The following is a 26396-nucleotide window of genomic DNA, read 5'->3' as shown; positions in this document are numbered from 1 at the left end:
GTTAATATTCAGGAGGATGCCTATATGTTTTTCTTTGGGTTCTCCTTATTTAGCTTCTCTAGGATCACTAATTATAGGCTCAGTGTCTTTTGTTTATGGCTAGAAACCAAATATGAGTGAATACATCCCATGTTCCTCTTTTTGGGTCTGGCTTACCTCACTCAGGATAGTGTTTTCATTTTCCATCCATTTGCATGCAAAATTCACAAAGTCCTTGTTTTTTTACTGCTGAGTAGTACTCTAATATGTATATATTCCATACTTTCTTAATCCATTCTTCCATTGAAGGGCATCTAGGGTTGTTTCCAGGTTCTGGCTATTACAAACAATGCTGCTATGAACATAGTTGAGCATATACTTTTGTTGTATGATAGGGCATTTCTTGGGTATATTCCCAAGAGTGGTATTGCTGGGTCCAGGGGTAGGTTGATCACGAATTTTCTGAGAAACCGCCACACTGCTTTCCAAAGTGGTTGCACAAGTTTGCATTCCCACCAGCAATGGATGAGTGTACCCCTTTCTTCACAACCTCTCCAGCAAAGGCTATCCTTGGTGTTTTTTATTTTAGCCATTCTGACAGGTGTAAGATGGTATCTTAAAGTTGTCTTGATTTGCATTTCCCTGATCGCTAAGGAAGTTGAGCATGACCTTAAGTGTCTTTTGGCCATTTGCACTTCTTCTGTTGAGAATTCTCTGTTCAGCTCAGTGCCCCCATTTTATAATTAGGTTGATTAGCCTTTTACGGTCTTGTTTCTTGAGTTCTTTATATATTTTGGAGATCAGACCTTTGTCAGTTGCGGGGTTGGTGAAGATCTTCTCCCAGTCAGTGGGTTGCCTTTTTGTCTTAGTGACAGTGTCCTTTGCTTTACAGAAGCGTCTCAGTCTCAGGAGGTCCCATTTATTCAATGAGGCCCTTAATGTCTGTGCTGCTGGGGTTATACGTAGGAAGTAGTCTCCTGTGCCCATGTGCTGTAGAGTACTTCCCACTTTCTCTTCTATCAGGTTCAGTGTGTTCGGACTGATATTGAGGTCTTTAATCCATTTGGACTTGAGTTTTGTGCATGGTGATAGATATGGATCTATTTTCATTCTTCTACAGGTTGACATCCAGTTTTGCCCGCACAATTTGTTGAAGATGCTCCTTTTTTCCCATTGTATACTTTTATTTAGCTCCTTTATCGAAAATCAGGTGTTCATAGGTTTGTGGGTTAAAGTTAGTGTCTTCTATTCGATTCCATTGGTCGACTTCTCTGTTTTTATGCCAATACCAAGCTGTTTTCAATACTGTAGCTCTGTAATAGAGTTTGAAGTCAGGGATGGTAATCAAAAGTGTTTTAATCTGGGTGAATTGTCACACACCTGTTGTCCCAACTACTAAAATGCTGAGGCAAGTGGATCTTTTGAGCCCAGGAGCTTGAGACTGCCTGAGCAACATAGGAAAGCCCCATCTCAAAAACATGTTTTGTTTGAGTGCCTGATAAGTGAGTACCCAGAAAGCTTTTAGCAGTGTATCTCTGGATTATGCACATACACATGGAGCATCTTCTGAGAGCAACATGGGAGTATCCCTATAATGAGAAAACTACACCATGACCCTTCCTTTATGAACAGATGGAGACTGTTGGCTCTGTCATTGATCCAAATGAAACATCAAATCCAAATGCTAACCATCAAATGACCTTCTAGAATGAGAAAATTTTTACAAAATATTTTTATTATTATCTAGAATTTTATACATGTGTAAAATGTATCTTGATCATATCCATCTCCAACTCCTCCCTGAAACTTCCCCCAGGCTGCTCCTAAATATACCTCCCTCCAAAATTTATATCATCTTTCTTTAAAAGAAGTCACACTGAGTCCAGTTTGTGTTGTTCATAGGTGTGGGATCATCCATTTGGGTGTGGGCTACCTACTAATGACTACCCACCTCAAAGAAAAGTGATTCTTCTTACTCCAGCAGCTGTCATCTGCCAATAACCCCTCAGCTAGGGCTAGAGCATCTGGAACCCACTGCCCCCAGCACATACCATGTTAAAATTTTCACCTGGCTTGATATTCTGCAGGTCTTATGCTGGTAACCACAGTTGCTGTGTTTTCATGTGTGCAATAGCCATGTCATGCCCAGAGGACAACATTTTGCAGCACTTCTTTCCATCTTCTAGCTCTTAAGTTCTTTTCACCCCCTTCTTCTGAGTTGTTCCCTTAACATTGGGTGAGGATTGATGTAGCCGGCCCATCTATGGCAGAATAATCACAATCACTTATTTTCAAAGACTTAGGATAGTACTTAGGATAGTTATAAGTTGTCTGCATTAACCTCTACCCTCTGAAATAAGCATGTCTGATCAAGATTGAGAATATCACCAATCTGTATGTTAAATGTAAATATTTGAAGATAGTGTGACAATGTGCTATTTAGTAAAACATCAGCTGAAAACTGAGAATTTAGAGGGAAACAAAGGGAGGTAGGTGGAGGGTCATGGGAGTGAATGTAATCAATTCATTGTATGTATGTACAAATATATGGAACTTAAATTTTTATATGTATGGATGTTTTGCCTGGGTGTATGTATATGCACTATATGCATGCCTGATACCTATGTTAGCCAAAAGAGAGCACTGGATCCCCTGAAACTGGAATTATGGGTAGCTGTGAGTCCGCATGTGGGGACTGGGAATTAAAGCCAGATTTTCTGAAAGACCAGGAAGTGCTTTTTACCACTGAGCTATCTCTCAAGCCCCAGAACTTAAAATTTTAAGTTACTTCTCACCTATTCTTACCAAAGAATTAAATTAAGCCTCATGTAGGGACTCAATACAATGTATACTACATCTTACTTTAGTAACAAACTATTTTTGTGCTTTTAAGAGGACTCCTAGCAAATCAGATGACAGTTAAGTTGAGAGTTCCTATACCTAAACATAGTAAAGGCAATGTACAGCAAGCCAACAGCCAATATCAAACTAAATGGAGAAAAATTCACAGCGATCCCACTGAAATCAGGAACAAGACAAGGTTGTCCACTCTCTCCGTATCTATTCAGTATAGTTCTTGAGGTCCTAGCTAGAGCAATAAGACACCAAACGGAGATGATATGATAGTTTACATAAGTGACCCCAAAAATTCTACCAAGGAACTTCTACAACTCATAAACACTTTCAGTAATGTATCAGGATACAAGATTAACTCAAAAAAAATCAGTAGCTCTCCTGTACACAGATGATAAAAGGGCTGGGGAAGAAATCAGAGAAACATCACTCTTCACAATAGCCACAAATAACATAAAATATCTCGGAGTAACTCTAACCAAACAAATGGAAGACTTCTATGACAAAAACTTTAAATCTTTGAAGAAAGAAATTAAAGAAGACACCAGAAAGTGGGATGATCTCGCATGCTCCTAGATAGGTAAAGTTAACATAGTAAAAATGGTAATCTTACCAGAAGCAATCTACAGATTGAATGCAATGCCCATAAAAATCCCAGCAAAATTCTCCACAGATCTTGAAAGAATGATACTCAACTTCATGTGGAAAAGCAAAAAACCCAGGATAGCCAAAACAATCCTGTACAATAAAAGAACCTCTGGAGACATCACAATCCCTGACTTCAAACTCTGTTACAGAGCTACAGTACTGAAAATAGCCTGGTATTGGCTAGCATAAAAACAGACAGGAAGACCATTGGAACTGAATCAAAGACCCGAATATCAATCCTCACACCTACAAAAACTTGATTTTTGACAAAGAAGCAAAAGATCTAAAATGGAAAAAAAGAAAACCATATCCAATGAATGGTGCTGGAATAACTGGATATCAACATGTAGAAGAATGAAGATAGACCCATATCTATCACCATGCACAAAACTCAATTCCAAATGGATCAAAGACCTCAACATAAAGCCAGCCAGCCACACTGAACCTCATAGAAGAGAAAGTGGGAAGTACACTTGAACACATTTGCACAGGAGACCACTTCCTAAATATAACCCCAGTAGCACAGACACTGAGAGAAACAATTAATAAATGGGACCTCCTAAAACTGAAAAGCTTCTGTAAAGCAAAGGACATGGTCAACAAGACAAAATGACAGCCTACAGAATGGAAAAGGATTTTCACCAACTCCACATCAAACAGAGGGCTGATCTCCTAAATATACAAAGAACTCAAGAAATTGGTCATCAAAAGAACAAATAATCCAATAAAAAATGGAATACAGACCTAAACAGAGAGCTCTAAACAGAGGATCTGAAATGGCTGAAAGACACTTAAGGAAATGTTCAACATCCTTAGCCATCAGAGAAATGCAAATCAAAACAGATCTGAGATTCCATCTTACACCTGAAAGAATAGCCAAGATCAAAAACACTGATGACAGTTTATACTGGGATAAAGGGAACACTCCTGCATTTCTGGTGGGAGCGCAAGCTGGTATAGCCCCTTTGGATATCAGTATGGTGATTATTCAGAAAATTAGGAAACAACCTTCCTCAGGACCCAGCAATACCCCTTTTGGGTATGTATCCAAAGGATGCTCAATTGTGCCACAAGGACATGTGCTCAATTATGTACATAAAATATTTCAGTGATATTCAGTATATATAGAAAATAGAGGAAGGAAAGGGAATGGGAAATATGTAGCACAATAAAAACAATAAAAAAGAAAATATCAAAAAATAATTACTGGTAATACCACCACCCATATTATATTACTTTCGTGGCTGTGATAAAACACCATGACCAAAAGTGACTTATAGAAGAGTTTATTTTTGTTTACAGTTCCAGAGAGAAAGAGTCCATGGAACTAAGTGACAAGCTCTTCCTCCTATAGGTTCCATAGCCTCCCCAAATAGTACCAAAAGGAGATCAGGTATTCAGAGCCTATGGGGGCCATTTTCACCCAAACCTCCACAAATAGTATCCATTGAATTAGGACCCAAAGCAGAGGATGTGGAAGAGTAGAGATTTACATAGATTAGACCAGGGTCAGTGGTGATAGAAGTCTTCCTAGTCAGGGACCCCATGTATTTGATACTCAGGAGAGATAGCCTCCTCAGAGAGTTTATCTTCCTGACCATGGAAACAATCTGCCTTCTTAGTATTGTTGACTTATGTATTCACCAGGGTAAGGTTACTGCTATAATAAACAGCCCACAAAGTTAATACCTTGCAATTATGAGAATTTCTCTTCCCTTATGCAGCAGATTTGTACAATTAAACCATAGTTTATTTTTAATTTATTCTTCTCTCATATATTATATCCCAACCACAGTTTCCCTTCCTTCCTCTCTTCTAAGTCCTTCCCAGGGATATCAACCAAATGGCATATCAAATTATAATAAAAGTAGGCATATAACTACAGTTAATTTTAGAGCGTTTGTAGCATTCCCTCTGAATAAATCTATCCATTACCAGTCACTTCCCTTTCTTGTTTCCTCCAGTTTTCCTCCCTATTCACTATTAATCTATTCTGACAACCAATTAGTAGTTACTTCTAACTCCCTCACCTCACTAACTAACCAATATTCTTTTTTGTCCCTGTCTATGGTTTTGCCTGCTCTGGCAATTCCCTGTAAATAGAGTGAGAAAATACATGTTATTTTGTGTGTGGCTTTTGTCATGTGGCATAATATTTAAAACATTCATTTATGTTGGAGAATGCCAATACTTCATTTTTGTGGCTGAGCATGCTACAGACCATATTTTATTTATCATTTCATCTGTTGGTGGATATTTGGGTTTGTTTCTACTTTTCAGTCATTGTATGGAGACTTCTATGAGCCTGGTGAGGGGTTACTGTTCGTTACTCCTTCCTTCATGTGTTCTTTCATCCAAATAAACTGCAAGGGAAAATGGAAAATGGAGTCTGGGTGACCAGGAAGGAAAGGAAATAGGCTATAGTGAGCCTGCAATAATTTGTAATTAAGAAGTGAAGCCTTTAACTGGATCCTTTGTAAAGATTTCTAGTAACATGTCACAGGACAGGATCAAGGCAAGAATATGCTTTAGATCCTGCCACCTTTGTGCAAGTGGAAGGAACAGTCTACAAAATGTCCAGTTCTGTCGCACAGTCTTCTCGTCAGTGCAGGGCCATCACATATTCCTTCGAATGCCCCTGAAGGCAGGGAAACTTGGCAGGATGGGAGCACACAAGAGTTTCTGCCTGTGATGCAACTTGGACCTACTTGTAGAGTAGGAAACAACTATTTTGGTTTTCGTTTCTTTGGCTATGGGCATTGTTCATATGACAACATAGGTTGTTTCTAGTTGTTCCCTTCTTCTGTAAGTATGAGGCATCTGGCCAGGGGAGGGCACCTGCTTTCCTGTGGCAGGTGTGTATCTATCAGAGCCCAATCAGGAAACAGAAACTACCTCGTGTACTTAAAATGGAGGAAACTGAACATGGGAAATTGGTTGCATAGACAATGAAAGAGTTGATGGAATCAGAAAACCAGAAGGCAGCCTAGAAATTAGCAGCTATAGGAAGCTGCGCCACTCTTTTCCTGGAGAGGTCTAGAATAGAGGGTGACATTAGCAGAAGCCAGATACAGGAGTAACCTGGAGTAGTGACCCTGAGGCAGCCTCCTGGGAGCTGTCTATGGAAGAGGACCAGCTGCGGTCAGAGGTGCCCCAAACCAAGAAAGGACAGACAAAGTTGCTTGATCTTTTCTTCATCCCCATCTTCCAGTTACCTACCTAGATGGCCTTCCAGTGGCGATAGCCAGATACATGGTCATAAAAGCCTGAAGACTTACCCTGAACAAAGCAGAATGGTGAAGACTAGGAGAGTATCTGAAAGAAAACAGACCCATCAGTGACCCCATAAAACACTTTCAGATACACCAATTGTCTTCTGTATGCTCTTATCACAACTCTATTGTGGCATAGTTTATATACAATAAAATGTAAAATTAGAAGTAAATAATTTGATGAGTGTGGCCAACAAAATAATACTCATCAGATTACCAGTGCTGAGAGCTACAATGATTTAATCCACAAAAGTTACCTTTTTTTTACCGCTTCCTAGTCACTTTCCACTCCCATCCAGCCTCAATTTGCATAGTTTTGATTGATCTAGTCCCCCCCCCATCCTTTTTTGGGTAGTGTCAGAATTTGTATATCCCATTCAGTGATTTTTAAATTTTTTTCCTATGGTTCTTAGACTTGGGTTCTAGAGATTTCATTACTCTTCTTTCTCTGCCTTATTCCTCAATTACTTCTCTCCCCTCATTCCTTTTTCTCTCCCTTTCTCCACCCCCACCATGTACAATATTTATAGAAGCAATGTATTGTTAATAATTGATTTCAAAATTTTTGTTTGGAGTAGATTTTTGTTTATTTGTTTTGCTTTTGTCCAACACAGGGTTTCTCTGTGTAACAGTTCTGGCTGTCCTGGAACTTGCTTTGTAAACCAGACTGACCTCTAACTCACAGAGGTCTGCCTGCCTCTGCTTTCCAAGTGTGGAGTAGATTTTTTTGTGACAGAGTCTCACACTGTTTCTCAGGCTAGCCTGGACCTCATCGAATTCCTCTTGTCTTAGTGTCCCAAATGCTTAGATCATACACATAGGTGCCCACATCTCTCCCGAGTTCTTTTACTTTCAGTAAAGTCATCCCTAGGGCAGTCCAATTGGTTATGTTGTATCTCAATTATTGAATCCCATTTTTCTGCTTCTCTGCACATCTTAGAATTTTACTGTACTCCATATATCTTTTCTCAAACACCTGAGTCGAAGTATGGTTTAGTTTTGTTTGTTACTGTGAGTATTGGAAGCCTTGCCTAGACCCCATGATTAGCATTTATGGCTTTTTAGTAGTTCTAGAGACTACTAGGTTGACAACGGATTGCATTTTAATTTAATTCACTTCACCTGTGATTAGACCAACCCCCAGCCCTCTGCTGCCTTTTCTGCCTTATCAATATTTTGTGCAAAAAGAGCCAGAGACTGCCATTTCTGATATCTTTGGACTCAGTTTTTGCAGGGCCTGGAATCCAAGTGCTGTGATTAATGCATGTGATAGCTTTTGGTTTCTGAGCTTATCTTTCATTTCTAGACTAAATTCAGGGAGTGGAGATAGAACAACAGAATTGTTAGGGTGAGTGATTTTATTTTGCTTAGGGATAATTCTAAATTGGATTCTCTATCATCTTAATACTGTTTTTTTTTAAAAAAAAAATCTCATTTACTCCTTGTCTTTACTGTCAAAGGCTCTTTCTTTCAGTGGTCTACTTAGACCAGGCAAGCAAGTATGGAAATTGTCATACTTCTGTAATTGACTTCATCATGACTTCCCACCATAGAAAGGACTGTTCACATGCTCGTATGTCCTAAAAGTCTTTTATTTTGTTTTCAGCACCTGCAAGACAATGTTCTAGAAAGGATGGTGGTTCTTTAGAGAAGACCTCACTCATGAGAAAGTGATCTGGAGGAATGTCAGGAAGCAGTCAGGGGTCATGTCACGAGGAGGAAAGCGACAGGTAGAGAGACTAGCACAGGTAGCAGCAAGAAGGCTTGCACAGCTGGAGCAGATGCATAGATGATGGGGAGTATAGGTGGGAAGAGATGAGATTGGAGAAATAACTAACTACAATATCTTGGAAAGTATTGGAGGCCATTTTTAGAAAATGATACCTTTTCTAAACTAAGTGTCCCTGAAGAGTTGTTGTTGTATTGTTTAAAGCAGAGTCTCATTGTGTAGTCAGACCTCAAATTTACAATAGTCCTCCTGCCTTTGCCTCTAGAGTGCTGGGATGCAGTAATACACCAACTTGCTCCAGGAGAGGTTAGATTGGACCTGCTACCTGACATAAAATTGTTGCAGGATCAATGGCTTCTGCGTTAAGAATACATTGTAGAGAAGTAAGGGAGAAGGGGGAGGGGGAATGACTGTGGCTTGGGCCATGGTGCTAACTGTGGAAGTCATGAGGAGTGGATTTTTCAGATATGGTTTGAAATAAAAACCAGTGGCATCTGTTTGATGAATAGAACAGTATTAGGGGACATAAAGCACGACTAATGTTATTTTTTAGCCTAATAATTGAACAAGATGGGGAAGGCTGCAAAAAGACCATTATGATAGTGTGATCAAATAATTTTAGATGTATTGAATTTGAGAGATTAGACATGCAAAGGGTATGCTCAGGTGGAGATATAAATCTAGAGTTTGGGGGGTAATCTGAGCCAGAAGTAGAAATTTGATGGTTGTCAGAATATAGATAGATGGTTTGAAAACTCAGGTTATAACTAGATTGTACTATGAGGAGATTTAATGTATTTGATACAGAGGAGAAGGACCAAATATTTACGTTTGGACATCTCCATTGTTAAGATGATAGATATAAGTAGTAACCAAGCTCCAGTAAGAGGATAGTCAGGTGACTGCTGTGTCCTGCTACTCAAATGAATGACAAAGGAGCCACAGTTGTCATGTACACACACAGGTCAAATGATCAGACAGCTCAAGGACTGAGAATTGTTACATAGGTTTAGCAATAGTGCAGATATACTGAGTCCGAGTGTGCAGGATAAAAAGCATGGATGTCCAGGTCTCATATCTGGAGAGTCACATTTAACTAACTGATCTGGTGTGCACAGTGGATTCCAGGACTTTTAAAGACCCCTAGGTATGTCTAATAAGGTTAAGACCACTATCATCTTTATTTTTTTTTTGTCGTTGTGATATGTCCTTAGTGTCAGAAACTGACGTTGCTGACTGATTAAACACAGAAGTTTTTATCTGTAGGGCTTGTTTCTGGATACTTGGGATCTGAAAATGATAAGCAGATCTGAAAGCTGATTAGTAACCAGTAAAGGGATAAGCTGTTTAGTGCCTGTCTTAAATTGGCTTTTAAGCTGAAAAATCTCTTGGCTTTCATTTTTTCAGGTGTTTGATTTGATTTGTGTTTATTCAAAAGACATTTTGTTTTAACAAGGGTAAGTTCAAGTTAATAATAATTTTAAAAACTCAAAATGAAATTTTAGTATAACTAGTCCAGAAAAAAAGTAGCCCAACTTGAAAGCATTTAGGTGAGTTAAGCACATTCCTTGAGAAATCCTGAATATTTCATCCCTCAAAAGTTGTCTAGTAACAGGTATAGAAATTTAATAATTTTTCACATTCTTACCATAGATGTTAGGAGTTATCTAGATGCTTTAGTAAATTTGAGTTGGTTTGGTATCTGTTAAAGAATTAAAGAATATCATGGTAGGCTATAGAAAAAGAAGTCTGATTTACAGCCTGGTTAAATGAGATACTCTATGACAAAGAGAGTGGGAACACAAATGCATTAAAAACAAGACCAAGGTAGAAGATAGAAAAAGAGAGTAGAAAAACAGGCTTAATTTTTACAGGTTCCCAAAAGGATGCCAAATGTCTACACTAGCCCTTCTCAATCTGAGTTACATCCCAACAAGAGAAATAAAGCCTAATGCCCCATGGCATCCAGTGAATGACATGAATAATTCTTTCCTGAGTATGCAGTGGGGCTAGTCATATACCATCTTTGAAAGAATTTAGAAACTGTCATACAAATGATATGATAATGCTCTCTAGGGTTTAATTTTATTGTGGAACCCCAGTTGAGAAAGCCTATTTAGGTACTATTCTGTCTTCTTAGATGATGAAGTAAGTTTTTGAGGTATGTCTTTAGGAAAGAAAACATTTTTAAAAACCTGCTATAAAAGTACCAAAATTTAAGAAGATTAGTTTCTTTATTGATTTTACTAGAATAAAGCTGAGTGTAGTAGATACAATCTCAGAATTTTGGAGGCCGAAGCAGGAGGACTGCCATGAGCTTTAGGCCAGCCTGGACTACATACTGGGTTTCAGTTCATCTTGGGCTGAGTGACATGTCCCAACAAAATATTTAAAGGATTCACTAGACTAGTTATTAACAAAGCATAAAGACTACCATTTTATACAAAACCTCACGAGAGTTTTCTAAAGAGTTTAATGTGTATCCTTCCAGGCTTCTGTCTATCTGCATGAACATCTGTGTTAGTAGTGTTTATTTCAAAGAACAGGATCATGCTTTTCATTAGCATTTTTCCATACAACATTATGGATATTATTTATATTATTATGTATTTATTCCTTTCTAAGGGCTGCATTGTATTACATAGCTTGGTTGTTATACATTTTTATCTGTTCGTTCTGTCAACAGACATTTACAACCATCTCCAATTGTTCACTATTACAAGCAATGCCGTAACAAAAGTACTTTTCAAAACTTGTTGGGAAAATTGTATATTATAAATTCTAGAAGTTGAATTGTAACCAAGCAGTGGTGGCACACGCCTTTAATCCCAGTACTCGGGAGGCAGAAGCAGGAGGAGATCTCTGTGAGTTCGAGGCCAGCATGGTCTACAGCTAGTTCCAGGACAGGCTCCAAAGCTACAGAGAAACCCTGTCTCCAAGAATCCCCCCTCCCCTGAGAAAGAAGTTGAATTGTTAAAGTCGGGATGCTTGCCTATCTTAATTTTTATGTAAAATTTCAAAAACTGGAGAATACTGTAATTGTAGGCAAGGATCTTCATAGACATAGAGCAATAGGAAATAGAGAACATAGAGCAATAGGAAATAGAGAAATCAGAGAGTCTGGTATGGTGGATGGTGGCACATGTTTATATGAGCACTAGGAAGGCAAAGGCAGAATCACTGTGAGTTTGAGTCATCAGTCTCGTCTACACAGTAAATTCTGGAAACAACCACACCTACAAAGTGAGATCATGTCTAAAAAAAGATGGAGGAAATAGAAATGCAAAAGTATTTATTACTAAGATTATCTCATGTGGTTATAGGGCCTGAGAAGCCCCATCATAGGCTGCCTTCAAGCCGCAGACTCAGGAAAAACAGTGGTAGAATTCAGTGAGTCCAAAGGCATGAAAATTAGGAGTGCCACTGTACATGATCCCTGAAGTTTGAAAACCTAGAACCAGGAACTTCAGTGTCTAAGGGCCGGAGAAGATAATTTCACAGCTCAAAGGGAGGGAAGGAGAAAAATAGATTGAGATTAGCCTTTTTGGTCTACGTGGACCGCAGTGTGTTAGTGGCGCTAACTAGCATTGGTGCTAGTGGGTCTTTAATCTATTGACTCAAATGCCAGTCTCTCCCACACACCAAGAAATGATATTTTTACCAAGTCTCTAGGAAACCATTAGCAAAGTCAAGTTGCTATGTAAAACTAACCATCATTATAATTAATCTCCATGTACCCTTTATTCACTTGAATAGATAAATTTGCAAAAGCAAAATTTTATTTTACCTTAACCCTCACTTTCTTCTACTCAAAGATCAGATTTTATTATGAATCAAAAATGTTCCATTTCCTCAACAGATATATCAAGGTTAAGGGTGCTTTTATGAAATAATTATAGATATGGTATCATAGCTAAAATTAATTACAGCTCCTTAATATCAGTGTTCACAATTTCACAGTTTTACTTTTTAAAAAGATTTATTTTCATTTTATGTTTATGAGTGCTTTGCTTGCTTGTATATGTGCATGCCATAATACATGTAGAGGCAAGAAGAGGGTGTTAAATCCCCCGGAATTAGGGTAATAGGCGGTTGTGAGCTACCTGACATGGGGTACTGAGAACAAAATCTGGATTCTCTGCAAGAGCAGTAAGTGCCCGTAACCATCAAGCCATTTCTCTAACGTCTTATATTTTTTTTTACAGTGGATTTGTCTGATTATGAATCTAGACATCATTTATATGTTGCATTTGATTGACAATGGCTCTTAAGTCTCTTTTTAATACTGTTTTTTCCTCTTTTCTTCTTCTGGTACATAAAGAATAAAATCAAGAAAGGAATTGACTATACTTTTATGAGATTTTTCTGGCACAATTTTTAAGTAGTTGATACATTTGAAAAGGAAAAAAGAAATCTTAGAGTACTTGTCCTTTGAGCAAAACAAATGAATATATATATATATATATATATATATATATATATATATAAACATGTTAACTTCGATGTTTATGATCTCATAACATTTTTCAGGAGAAACAGCACTGGTGACCGTGAGAAGGCTCTTCGGGTCATGCTCCAAGTTCTGCAAAGCTGTGATCACCCAGCTCCTGACATGTTTTGCCTGTGTGGGAGGATCTATAAGGACATCTTCCTGGATTCAGGCTGTGAAGAGGATGCAAGCAGAGACAGTGCCATTGAGTGGTAAATAGCACACACAGTGCTCCATAGAGCAGAACCATGTAGGCTAAATAGCCAGGGCTTTCCCTAGTGCGTATATATGCTTGCCAACTGACAGTGAAAACCATTGCAATATATGTGGTCTAGGGATGTTCACATTTCTGGTTCTGAGAGAAATCTGTGAGAAATGGGTTCCTGCTGTTGTTTATGCTTATCCCATTCATTTACTCATTCGGGAGAAAGGAGGCATCATGTACTTCTGCCAGTTGTCCTTTCCAGAATTGTGTCTACCACCATTGAGCATCATCCTCCCAGTGAGCTATTCATGTCTGCCTGTCTTTATTCAGCAAATGTTTATTCAAGGCTTATTTTGTACTAGACACTTTTCTGTATGGGAGGTGCAGACACAACAGTCATGAATCCTTATCTTTAAGGACCTTGCCTTGCTGTTGAGAGAAGTCAGCAAACAAATAAAATCTATAGGATATCAACTTCTGGTGAAGGCTTGAGGGGAGAGTGAAGCAGAGAGGGAGGGTAAAAAGAAGGCTGAGGGAGTGTTTTGAAATTTTATTTTATTTTGTTTTATTTGGGGGGTGATAGGGATCAAACCCAAGACCTTGTGCATAATAGGAAAGTGCTTTGTTACTGAGCAATAGTTCAGCCCCTCATTTGTGTTTTTAAATAGGATATTTAAAAATAAAACTTTTATTTTTTGGAGGCTTGTGATTCTGTGGGATTTTGAGGCAGTTCCCATCCTGGTCCTCACTCCTGAAGTTGCTATCAGCTTGAAGGTTAGGCAGAACTAGGAACCCTAAGATGGCCCCATGAATATTTGGCAGCTGATGTTTACAGTGAAGGTGGGAGCTACAAGGCCTGCTGAGGCTAATTTTCAGGAACTCACTTGAACTCACTTGAGTTACATTTTGTGAAAATAAGTCATGTGGCCTACCAAAAGCAAAAGGGTAGAGAAATATGCTGTATCTTGGCCACCTAATTTTTTTGCACACACATTTTTCTGGGATTCCCAACCACTTCCATACATTAGGACCCATTGAGTGAGAGGGACATCCGCTCAACTTCCCTCTTAGACTGTGATCTCACATCACCTGCTCTTTTTGCCCACTTGTTGGGTGACACTGATACTGAGTTCACTGCAAATCTCTTGTCTCAGCCTTGCAAGTATTGAGAATAGAGGCATGAACCTCCACCATGTTTAGCTTTGGTATAACTTTTCATTGTGATGAAAAACAATGGGAAGATCCAGTAAGATATATGAAATTTTAAAGTCTTAGAACAGGTTGGACTTCTGTTGAGTAGCAATGGTTTTCTTGCTGTCCTCTGGTCTGTGTGGTGGTACTTGAGTTATCCTCCAAAGTTCATAAAACCACATTGTAACTGAATGATAGCTTTTCACTTTAAGAATTATTGTGTCACTAAATTCTCTTGTCACATAAAGGAAAAGAAAATCACCCGTAGTTTGCAAATCGTTGGTATTCAACCCCATTGAATAAATTATTTTTCTTTATCATAGTAGTCATACTTGCTAATAGGATAAACATTTGTGTCTAGTAAAGAATAAAGATGAGAGTTAAAATGAAATTGTAAAGTTCTCCCTATAAACTGGCACACTTAAGAGTTTTTGTCTTATTCCCTATCCTAATATGGTAAATTCCCTACCGCTCAGCTCCCCCGCACATTTGCATTGATAGCCATTTAGGATCTGCTATTCAGGCAGTATGGTCGTACATGAAGAAGGGATTCACTGTTGTGATAATGGAAGCAAGCAAGCAAATGGCACGTAGAGAAATAACCCATGATTGATGCTATTGCTAAAATAAAAATACCCAATATACACTGAGGAATTTAACTTAAAATGAGACTTAGATATCAAATTATCATTTTGGAGGATTATAATGGAGTTTAAATTTCTTTTGTATGTTTTCATTTTATTTCCTTATTTATGTAGTCAATACAAGCTTCTATAATCAAAATATCTTAGGAGAAAAACTAAAAGCTTCTTAGTATAAATTACTGTGTTGCTGTTACATTTTTAAAACTTTGACACTGTATGTACCTGTTCATCAGGATTAGGGGGAGGGAACTATAAAACATTAGAGTAATAAGTATTTTCATGAAAAGATCATTTGTATTATTGTGTGCACATTTCATTCTAAATCAATAACGTAATGTAATAAGAATTTGGTGGTTCTGTAATTATAGGTATCGCAAAGGGTTTGAACTCCAGCCATCTCTTTATTCTGGAATTAACCTTGCAGTTTTACTGATAGTTTCTGGACAACAGTTTGAAACCTCGATGGAACTAAGGAAAATAGGTAAAGCTGTTCATTATTGCAGGTATTTATGATTTATTTATACAAGTTGAACATGAAAAAGTTCTTTTCAACTTATCTTTAATCCCAGCACTCAGAAGGCAGAGGCGGATAGATCTCCTTGAGGCTGGGACCTATTCTACATAATGACTTCCAGAGAGCCTGGCCTACACAACAAGATGTGTGTGTGTGTGCGCATGCGTGCGGGTGTGCGTGCGTGTGTGTGTGTGTGTGTCCGTGTGTCCGTTCAAATAACTAATGCTGCTTTTCAGTTACTTTACAATAGCAAACCTGACACAGCAGCCAAACAAAATGCCTGCTCATCCTTTTCCTAAATTCTTGTATGATATGGCAGAACTAGAAAGATTTGTTTCATGATATCAAAACTCCCAATTCTTAAGGTGTCCGGCTGAACAGTTTGTTGGGAAGAAAAGGGAGCCTGGAGAAAATGAACAATTACTGGGACGTAGGTCAGTTCTTCACCGTCAGCATGTTGGCAAGCGATATTGGGAAGGCTGTCCAGGCAGCAGAGAGGTTGTTCAAACTGAAGCCCCCGGTTTGGTAAGTCCCATCTGTGCCTAGTAATCTCATGTCTCCATATCTGAACCTGTTCTAAATGTCTCATTCAAGGAGAAAATGTTAAAAACCAGCAGAACAACTGCTATTTCTATTTTAATGTTTCTTCATTAAAGCAACTAAGACAGACATAACACCTCTGAGGGGGTCATTGCTTTTATGTGTAGGCTGGAAGAGACAGATGTGCTCACCTGGAATGTATCCTTGCATGCTCTGTCCCTGAGACTAGACTGTCAGTCATCTTGACTTCTTTTAGATTGTGTCTTCAAGAGCAAAATGCTGTTTAATACTAGTATGTGTATGCTTTTGTGATAAAGCACATAGTAAAACTGAAAAAGAACCTCAAGAAAATGATGTTCCTGGGCTGGCCACACTCAGTAGTCTGCTGGCCATCGTGGCTCGGTGGTGATGTAGGGTCTTTTGTTGACCTTCAGTGAGGGTGTTGGCATCCTCCTCACTTGCTATACTGCCTGGCTGTTCCACAATGTACCCCCATTACTATAGAAGCCCAGCCAGCTAATACTATTAAAGGACCTCTGGCCCTAGGTTATCCCAGCTACCAGCAAGACCACTGAGGAAGACATTGCCTGCCACTGCCATTGTGGGAGCTGATCGTCAGTTCCCTTCAAGATGATCTTATCTCCAAGGAAATACTGACTCCTACATAGCCATGAGACCCTCCAGAGAGCGCCTCTGGTCTATTCCCTTGTTCTGTGGTAGGGATGGGATACCCCAGTGACCTTGTCACACAGGTCCCCCCTTTTTTTGTCTCTCAGGGCAGCTTCCTACATGTAAAAAGCTCTCACTCCAGCTCTTTCCTGTGGCACCCTGATGAGTTTTAGAGCTAGTTTTTTTGGCTTTAATGATGTTCATCTCTGATGAAAATTGGGCCTAAAAGACTAATAATAAAGACTGGTTAATAAAATGGTGACACAGCAACAGCTGTAGATTAACCCATGAGTCAGCCATTTAACTGTGCAGAGAAGGTTACTCAAAAGACATGAAATATGTTTATCAGAATGAGAAAGAGCAGATACAGGTTGTATTTTTCTGCATTAAGGGTTCCCAATCTTTACTGTTCATTGGAATCATTTGTGTTGCTGAAAGTATAAATTGTGATGCCCAAACTCCAGTGTCTCATTAAGTAGATCTTTAGTGGCCGGGCGGTGGTGGCGCACACCTTTAATCCCAGCACTGGGGAGGCAAAGGCAGCAGATCTCTGTGAGTTCGAGGCCAGCCTGGTCTACAAGAGCTAGTTCCAGGACAGGCTCCAAAACCACAGAGAAACCCTGTCTTGAAAAAAAAAAGTAGATCTATAGTAGAGCCTGAGAATTTGCATTTCAAGCTATAAAATACTCATACTGTTAATCTGGGAACCATAATCTGAGAACCACCTTTCTATAGACTCTCATTTTAATTACAGATGTGTGCTTGGTATGCTACTCACAGAAAAAGCATAGACAGTATCAGACTTCACCATAGATATATGAAGCTCCATCAGAATTGTGGTTACCTTATTGATAGCTATATTCTCATAATAAATGCTTAGTAGATACTTACATAATGCATAAATGATAAAGAGGAATGTTTTCTTAGGTATTTTCTAAGGTGCTTACCTTAGAGAGATGACTTGATAAAAGTTTTAATATTATGTTTTCTCTTATCCATGTTATCTGAGTTTTCTAAAATATGAATCTATTTCAGGTTAAATATTCCTTATTAGAAATACTTAGAATCCTAAGCATTTGAGATTTAGGAGTTTGGCTTGTTTTTCTTTATTTTTTTAAAAAATATTTCTATAGACTTTACTAGTTGAGCATCCCCAACTCAAAACTGCACTGTTTCAAAACCTAAACATTAAAACTGTGCAAAATGATTCTTCTGTAAGAATGATCATGTACTTATTGACTGTACTCAGCCCCATTACCTTCTCCCATCTCCTCTCCTTCTCTCTGGTCTTCTTCCTTTTACAAAACAGTACCCCTCTACTTTCAAGTCTTTTTGAAAATTAAGACTACATTTCCCTGTATTTTTCCTCCATGGCCTGGATTATTTTGCTTAACCTGTTGATCTTTAGTTCCATCTATTTTCCTTCAAATGTTAGAATTTCATTCTTCATACCCAAATAACACTCAATTATTTATGTATACCATGTTTTCCCTGTTGATGGACACCTAGGCTGATTACATGGTTCTGCTACTGTGAACCATGCACAGAAGTACAGATATAACACTCAAAATTTTGGGGTTTTGGAACATCTCAGATTTTGAATTCTCTGACTAGTTCTTACCTTATATTTGCATGTATTTTTTAAAAAGAATACTTTAAATGGCCCATGTTTGCCTGCTAGCTCTTACTTTGCAGTTTAGTAGATGAGTTGGATTCTTGGGGTAGAAATTTCTTCAATCATACCCACTTTTCCCTATTCTTCCCAGAAGAAGCAAGCTAATATTTGGTCTTCAGACCATATCGACATATTCGAGGTTCTCTTAGACTGAAAGAGTGCATCTATATTGGGTTCCTGATACTCTTAGAATGGCTGCTGTGCACAGCTTCCTAATCTTAAAGTACGTTGCTGTGACTGGACCAGTTAGAGTAGACTCCAGAGAGAGGAAACCTGAATTGGATCTAATGCCTTTACATCAGTACCTGAGTTGACTGACAGTGCCCAGTACCCAAAAGCCAGACTGATGATTAGGATTTACTGGAAGAACTTAAAGAACTCAGAACTTTTATGGCTTGTTACAATGAAATGTGTCTAGAGGAGATTATATACTCTTTTCCAATTCCCATCTCTCAGTGGACCAGTATTCATGGTGCATAATTCTCACATCACTGATATGTGACATTCGGTGTGAAATGTTGTCTGCTAGGAAAGTTCAGTAAGCCTTGATGTGCAGCTTTGCAGCTTTTTTATTAGAGTTAATTATGTAGGTATAAAGTGTTCATGTATCTGCTCTTAATATCAGTCTTCAGCTCCTCCAGAGGTCAAATTGATATGGTACATGGGCCAAGGCTTCCACCATAATGTTAGTGCAGACTAACTAATGCCCTAAGGCCCCTAGAAAACACATTTTTAGCAGACAAGATATTCCAGAGCTTAGAAGAGTATTAGTATCTAGATTAGAGCCAGACATATATGTGGAATGTGTCAATTTTGAATGCTTAAGGCCTGGTAAGCACCCAGACAAATAAGCTAGAATCTTAACTGGTCTACTTTTCTAGATTACTCCAACTTTATCCTCAAAGAACTAAATAATACAATGATGTTTTCATATTAACCATTCATATTTAGTACAAGAGGGGTTGTAAACACCATTGCCTAACAACTATATTTCCAAATACTCAGTGACAACAGCATATTGGGCATAATCAAGATGTCCTGATATGAAAGTCTACCTGATAATATTATTAATTTTTTAGTAAAAGATAACAAGTTTAGATAAGCAGTTTCTGGAATTGAGGGAGAGTATGGGTACAGGGAGGAAGTAGTTAATACTATAGGACAACACCATGAGGTGTGGTGGCTTATAGCGATGGACATGAACTCTACCTTGACTGTATCAATGGCAGCATTTGATTTTAATCCTATACTATGATTTTGATTGTGATAGTATACTATAGATTTGCAAGATACTGTCATTAGAGCATACTGAATCAAGGATATACAGGTTTCAGTATACTATTTCTAAAAATACCTTAAAACAGAAAGGTTACTTAATTTTTTAAAAAAATGGATTTGACATATTGGCATTTCGTAATTGCATTTTCTGTTGAACTAATTGCTTTTGTTTTCTAAAACAGTTATCCCATGCTTTTCTCTACAATTAGATGTCGTAATGATGTTTGGTCTTAACCACAAAGCCAAGAAACGTTAGATAGTATGTCCTAAAATGGGGGTGTTAGTAAAAAGCTGTCTTTTAGAATTTTGGTGGACTGATTTTGCCTGTTCTTTGCATTTCTTCTGACTAGTTATGTGGTTGCTCAGTGCCTTTATGAAGAGCTTGTGACAAATGTGAATTGAAGTACATAAGGCATTGTTTGGGGAAGCTTCTTTTAAAGGGATTAAAATTGCTTTCAGTTTCTTTAGGAATCTAATTTATGAGGTTTGTGATTTTTCCCCACCCAGGTACCTGCGGTCATTAGTTCAGAACTTGGTGTTAATTCAGCGCTTCAAGAAAACCATTACAGAACATTCACCCAGGCAGGAACGGCTTAACTTCTGGTTAGATATAATTTTTGAAGCAACAAATGAAGTTACTAATGGACTCAGATTTCCAGTAAGATATGCTAAATGGGGCGGGAGGGTTGGTTGTTCCTTTGCTGAGATTAAACCTAGGAACTGGAACATACTAGGCGAATATTCTACCACTGAGCAATACTGCTAGTCCCAATCTTTTAAGATAGAACAAAGACACTAGGGATTCATACTAAATAATTATTAAAAACTCTAAAAAGGAAGAAAACTGCAATTTATAATATTTGGATAATAGTCCTCTGTGAAATCATCAAATGATAAATTAATCTCTGGGGAAAAGGTGCCCATGTCTCTCAAATAGTGATTCTCAACTAAATGTAATTTTGTTTCACTGAAGGGACATTTGGCAGAATTAGGACACATAATGGGCTGTTAGAACTATGTGTAAGAGGTGATACTACTGAAATTAAGGTGTAAGGACTAGGGAGTCTGGTGAATGTCTCCCAGTAAGTAGACTAGCACCTCCTACACTCACACACACACACACACACACACAGAGAGAGAGGGAGAGGGAGAGGGGGAGAGAGAGGGGGAGAGAGAGAGAGAGAGAGAGAGAGAGAGAGAGAAAGAAAGAAAGAAATATTATCTAGCTCAAAGTTCAAAAATGGTAAGGCAAAAATGAAAAGATCTTGTTGTAAAAAATGTTATACATGGAATTTAAAGCTGTCTTTTTCTAAACTTTGCTTTGCCTCCAGGGCTACTAATTAATATTTAAAACTTTGTTGAAAAGGCAGAATTGCTTCTAGCATTTCATTTAGTTTTTGTTGCAGTTTTATGGGCATCTCATAAATTTTATAAGTAAGATATCTAAATATTCTAGAAATTGAATTTCAATAATTGTATTTCATATTTATGCCTTGATACTTTGTGGATATCGGTGATTTTAATAGGAATTTTATTAACTACTCAAAATGCAGTTATTGGGAATTATTATAATTATTTTGTTTCTAGGTAATACATTTTAAAATCTTGTTTTAATTTTAAAATGTTTCAAACTGGATAGGCACATATCAGTAAAGAAAGCAGACACTTGTGAAAGCTTCACTTAGGTTTATCATATTAAACGTGTTGTTGCTCCGTTCGGGAGACTCGTTTTCTCACCCTCTCCCTCCACCTACATCTCTTTGTGCTCTCTTTCTCCCTCCTTCCCTTTCTTCCTTTCTGCTCTCCAATATGCTTAACCAATTAACTAATGTTTCTTGGAAACGCCACTCACTTTTCATTTTCCTGCATATGTACATACTTGGTACTTGCTGGTCCCCCTGTTTGTTTCCTTATTTCTCTCAAAAACAGTAACTTCCTTCTTTATTTTGTCACCTTCTCAAGAAGGCCTTTTTGTCCTCCCTATATGATGAGGCCCAACTTCCCCACTTCTGACAATACTCGTTTTGGAGTGTTGTGTGGCATTGGATTGGATAGCCTTGTGTATTCATTGTTCTGGATGCCGCGTTTGGAACAGAGCCCTCATACAGTCAGGTTATGTGCCATGCTACAGACCTGGTTCCTAGAGTCATGTTTGGCATAGTTGCTCCTTCATATTCAAATTCTTCCACTTCTTCACTTGGCAGGGGCACCTGTTATAGATTGCTGTGTTTTGTAAAAATCTGCTCTTATTTTAGGTTCTGGTAATAGAGCCAACCAAAGTCTACCAGCCTTCTTACGTTTCTATCAACAATGAAGCTGAGGAAAGAACTGTTTCTTTATGGCATGTCTCACCCACAGAAATGGTAAGGGGAAAATCATGAATAGCCCTTTCTTCAATATGATTTCATCAACAATATGATTTTCAAATAGGACAGTTTATGTGGTAGTATTAGAAATAATAAGAACCCATGCAGGAATTCTAAATCATGAGACTATGAAACTAATCACAGATGAAAGGAGAGCTTTTTTTTGGATGTGGGCATGGAGGGCATGTGTGTTTATGTATAATCAATATAAAACTAGTACAGTTGGGTTTTTTTCAAGTTAGATTATAAGGGCCAGCTTGTGATGGCACAGTCCTTTAATCCCAACACTCAGGAAGCAGAAGCAGGTGGGTCTCAATGTGTTCGAGGCCAGCCCAATCTACAGAGCTAGTTCTAGACCAGCCAGGACTGATAACACAGAGAAACTCTGTCTCCAACAACAAAAAACAGTCTTTAGGGAAGTAGATACAGAATATATAAAGTTCCTTCATATTTCTCAACCCTTGTCTTAATTTCCACCCCCATTTCTAGTGATTTAGTAGATATCCCTGTATCCTTGTCCTAATTTCTACCTCCATCTCTAGTGATTTGGTGGATATCCCTGTATCCTTGCTCCAAACTCACTTGTATGTGCATAATATATGCACATATATTCCATACTTTACACACACAGACATTTTACATTATTATGTGGCAATACAAAATACATTTAAATTTTTAAGTTGTATTGTGTATATTTATTTATTTGTATGTGTTCATGTATGTGCATATGTCATAATTTGCATGTGAAAGTCAAAGACAACTTTCAAGATGTGGTTCTTCTTTGGTATTTGAGGATCAAATTTAGGTCATTTGGTTTGTGCAACAAGTGCTTTTTATCTTGACCTAACATATTTTTGCTTTTGAAACTTGTTTTTAAAGATTTCTATACATCATGGACAGTTTTTCACAAAACACACACACCTGATTTTTAAAATGTCATATTTCTTAAGCTTTCTTATTGCATAGCATATTTTTTGGTCTAGATGAACCTATTTTATTTCACCTTTTTCATTGATACCTAGTAAGATTCTTCCATTTTTTCACCCTTAACAATGATCTTACAGATGAGCCTGCTTGACTCAAGAGTATGTGTGTTTAGAACTTTGATAGCTACTATCAAACTTCTGTAAGCTTATATTCATACTAACAATTATAATCGTCCATTATAAAGATTACAGAATGCTGAGCTGGTCTTCAGGTTTATGGTAATAGAAGTATCTCCATCTGTTTATATAACGTAGTTCATTAGGTTTTTTCTTCCATAAGTTCTGCACTAATGAAGCACAGTGCCTTTGACGAGTGCATTAGATAGGTTTATTTGCTGTGCGTGTGTTTCCATGGAGTATAGGGGGACTTCTACCATTAGCTGAGCAAAGGAAGATTATTTTTTTCCCTGTTAGCAAAAATGAGAATGATTATGTTATCAGGTAAAAACAAGAATTATTTTCACAAATAAAACACAACATTGTAAAGTAAAGAGACTCAAACTCAAATTAGAAATGCCTTAGCAAATATAGTCAAATCTCAAGCAAAGCCCAGCAATCTTGTCTAATGTTTAATTCTGAAGTAATGTTCTTGTTGAAAATACAGTTAACAATCATTAATGAGGATGAGATGCCATGATGCATAGTGTATATTATCCTGCATAGTGTATATTAAATAACATGGGTGCAAAAGAGAGGTTATATATATGTGCTCATACATATCTAAATGATATATACAATGTATCGCTTGTACATATATACATATTTCTCATTTGAAGAGTGCACACATTTTATTTTGCCTCATCTTTGTTTTTCTAAAATGTTGTCATTGAAGTACAGGTAGCACCCCTCTAATCTTAAAGTCCGAAATAGTCCAAAATCTGAAATTCTACTGTTATTAGTCACAGAGCTTTGGATTTTGGAGCATTTTAGATTTCAGATATTTAGATCAGAAATGCTCAACTATTAAAATCTGTGGATATATTGCAAAATCTGAAACATTTCTGGGCCCCAATATTACAGACTGGGGAAAGTTGATCTTTATTATATATACATGAAAACATGTTCAAATCATAAATGTATGCTGTGATGAATTTACAAGGTGAAAAGAAAGCACTTCAGAAGTCAGCATACATCAAGGAGTAGAATTCCAGTAAACCTGCCCCAGTTCCCTCTATGTCCTCAAGATGGAAATTCCTGTTCCAGTCACTTTGTACCATGGCTGTTACTATCACTGTGGTAGAAACTTCAAAGTTCAGACTGTAGATTTGTAATTTCATTGATATAAATGTGAAACACCTCATATTTTGACAGATGTTGTAGAAAAACCTAATGCTATTAAAGCAAAATGGTTTTGATGTTCTAGAATTCTACCAGTGTGGCCTCCTTCATTTGAAATCCTGGGATGGTTATTGGCTCCTAAGTGAAATTTCCTTTGGTGCATGTTATCTTACTAATTGTAAATATCTTAGCTTTTTCTTAGTAAGAAATGGAAAAGAACTATTCAAAAAGAAAAATTTTTCCTTGACAATAAAATGTTTTGTTATGTTCTTCCACTTGTCAGAGGAAATAATCAAAGAGGTAGAAGTTTTGTTTTTCCGAGAGACACATTCTACACTTGCCGTCATTACAATTTTGAAACTCTGCAGCTTTTGAAAAGCAAGAGTGAGATGACATTTTTTCTTCACAGTTATATTTTCCCTCATGGCATATGTGTGGATGATGGGAAGAGAACACTTATATACATGTATACAACTTCATGTAATGTCACTGCAAAATGAAATGAAATTCCTGCACGCACTGGCTTTGTGGGAGCCTAGGCAGTTTGGATGCTCAACTTACTAGACCTGGATGGAGGTGGGGGTTCCTTGGACTTCCCACAAGACAGGGAACCCTGATTGCTTTTCGGGCTGAGGGGGGGGGACTTAATTGGGGAAGGGGGAGGGAAATGGGAGGCGGTGGCGGGGAAGAGACAGAAATTCTTAATAAATAAATAAATTAAAATTAAAAAAAAGAAATGAAATTCCTGGTTTATTAAGAATTCAAACTTATTGGAAGTATGAGGTAGTAGTGTGCTGAGAAATGCTGACCATTTCTTGGAGTTCAGGCTGAGTTGTGGAGTTTGATTATTTCTGTGGTTTATTTAATCCCAAAGACCAATTTCCAAAAACTATAGGAAATCAAGTGAATTTTCCTGTATAAAATTATTTTCTACAATTATATGTTGGTAGTGTAGTCTGAAACTGTATTTTAGACATTTCCTTTATGGCCTAACTTTATGCAAAGTTTAAGAGCAAGGAATGGTAGTAGAGGAAAGGGACAGTTGTTTTGAAAGTTGAATCTTAGTATATAGTGGAACATGTTAGTTTTATTACCATGCTGTTACAAAACAACCCTCGATTTCAATATTTTAACATGATAAAATTTTGTGTATGCCTCATGTCATATCCAGGCTAATAGCAGAAGACCTCAAACCATCTTGCAGCTGGAGAAAAGGAAGGTAGAAGATTGCTGTAGGAGTTTGGGGGTATTTTTTGTTTGTTTTGTAAGAAGGAGTTAGGCTTTTTATGGGGAAAAATGCTTTTTCATTTACTTTTTGAAAATAGGGTCTCACCCTTTAGCTCTAGATGGCTTGCAATTTACTGTGTTACCAGGCCAGTCTTGAATCTGTGGCAATCTTTTGCCTACTTAGGGCTGGGATTAGACTTGTGCCCTATGCTCAGCTTTCATAGCGGTTTGTATGGGATTCTCATACCTCATTGGTAAGGACTCTGTCACATAGCCTCACCTAACTGAAAGAAAGACTGAAATTGGGGTTAGCTTTGTGTCCAGGGAAAAAGTGAAATGAAGAGAAATGAGTTTTGTCAGTCTCACTTCTCCAAATATTTTTATAAGCCACTCAACTGAGATGGGCTGTCCTAAAGCTATTTCAGAGTTTGCCTACTGAGTTGACAGAGATGAAAAACTACTCAATGTGTTTCTGTGGGTAGGGTAGCTATCTCAAATTATGCATCTCAAATTTACATTGTTTGCTCTAAACTGTATCAGAGACATACATTTTCATATCTTAGAAAATGTTTTATGTGTTCCAAATTATGCGAAGTGTATGGCTCAAACCCCTAATCACTGTTGAAAACAAACTAGAAAAAATAAATGACCATAGAATGAAACCAGAAATGACACTTTATTGAGAAAAATTAAGCTATTAACTTCTGTCTTTGATACTTGCAGAAACAAATCCATGAGTGGAATTTTACACCCTCTTCTATTAAGGGAATAAGGTAAGAACATGAGAGAAAATATGCTTTCTGTTTAAATACAAATAATGGTGATGTTTAATGTGCTTTGATGGTTCCACTTA

The 26396-nt window shown here is 37.7% G+C and overlaps 1 protein-coding gene across 1 annotated transcript in view; it reads left to right on the top strand.

Moving 5' to 3' along the window:
- Positions 1 to 26396, top strand: part of LOC121441311 (mitogen-activated protein kinase kinase kinase 15-like) — a 125573-nt gene that overhangs the window by 58382 nt on the left and 40795 nt on the right. The window contains exons 7-12 of the mRNA XM_041642447.1: positions 13012 to 13182; positions 15379 to 15491; positions 15890 to 16049; positions 20194 to 20344; positions 21942 to 22049; positions 26267 to 26316. Coding sequence (XP_041498381.1) covers positions 13012 to 13182; positions 15379 to 15491; positions 15890 to 16049; positions 20194 to 20344; positions 21942 to 22049; positions 26267 to 26316 — 753 coding nt within the window. The remainder of the gene's footprint in view (positions 1 to 13011; positions 13183 to 15378; positions 15492 to 15889; positions 16050 to 20193; positions 20345 to 21941; positions 22050 to 26266; positions 26317 to 26396) is intronic.

Source organism: Microtus oregoni, unplaced genomic scaffold (assembly GCF_018167655.1).
Source record: "Microtus oregoni isolate MIOR12 unplaced genomic scaffold, Mior012 000074F_ref0000038, whole genome shotgun sequence".
Classification (NCBI taxonomy): Eukaryota; Metazoa; Chordata; class Mammalia; order Rodentia; family Cricetidae; genus Microtus; species Microtus oregoni.
This window is presented reverse-complemented; position numbering and strand designations above follow the sequence as displayed.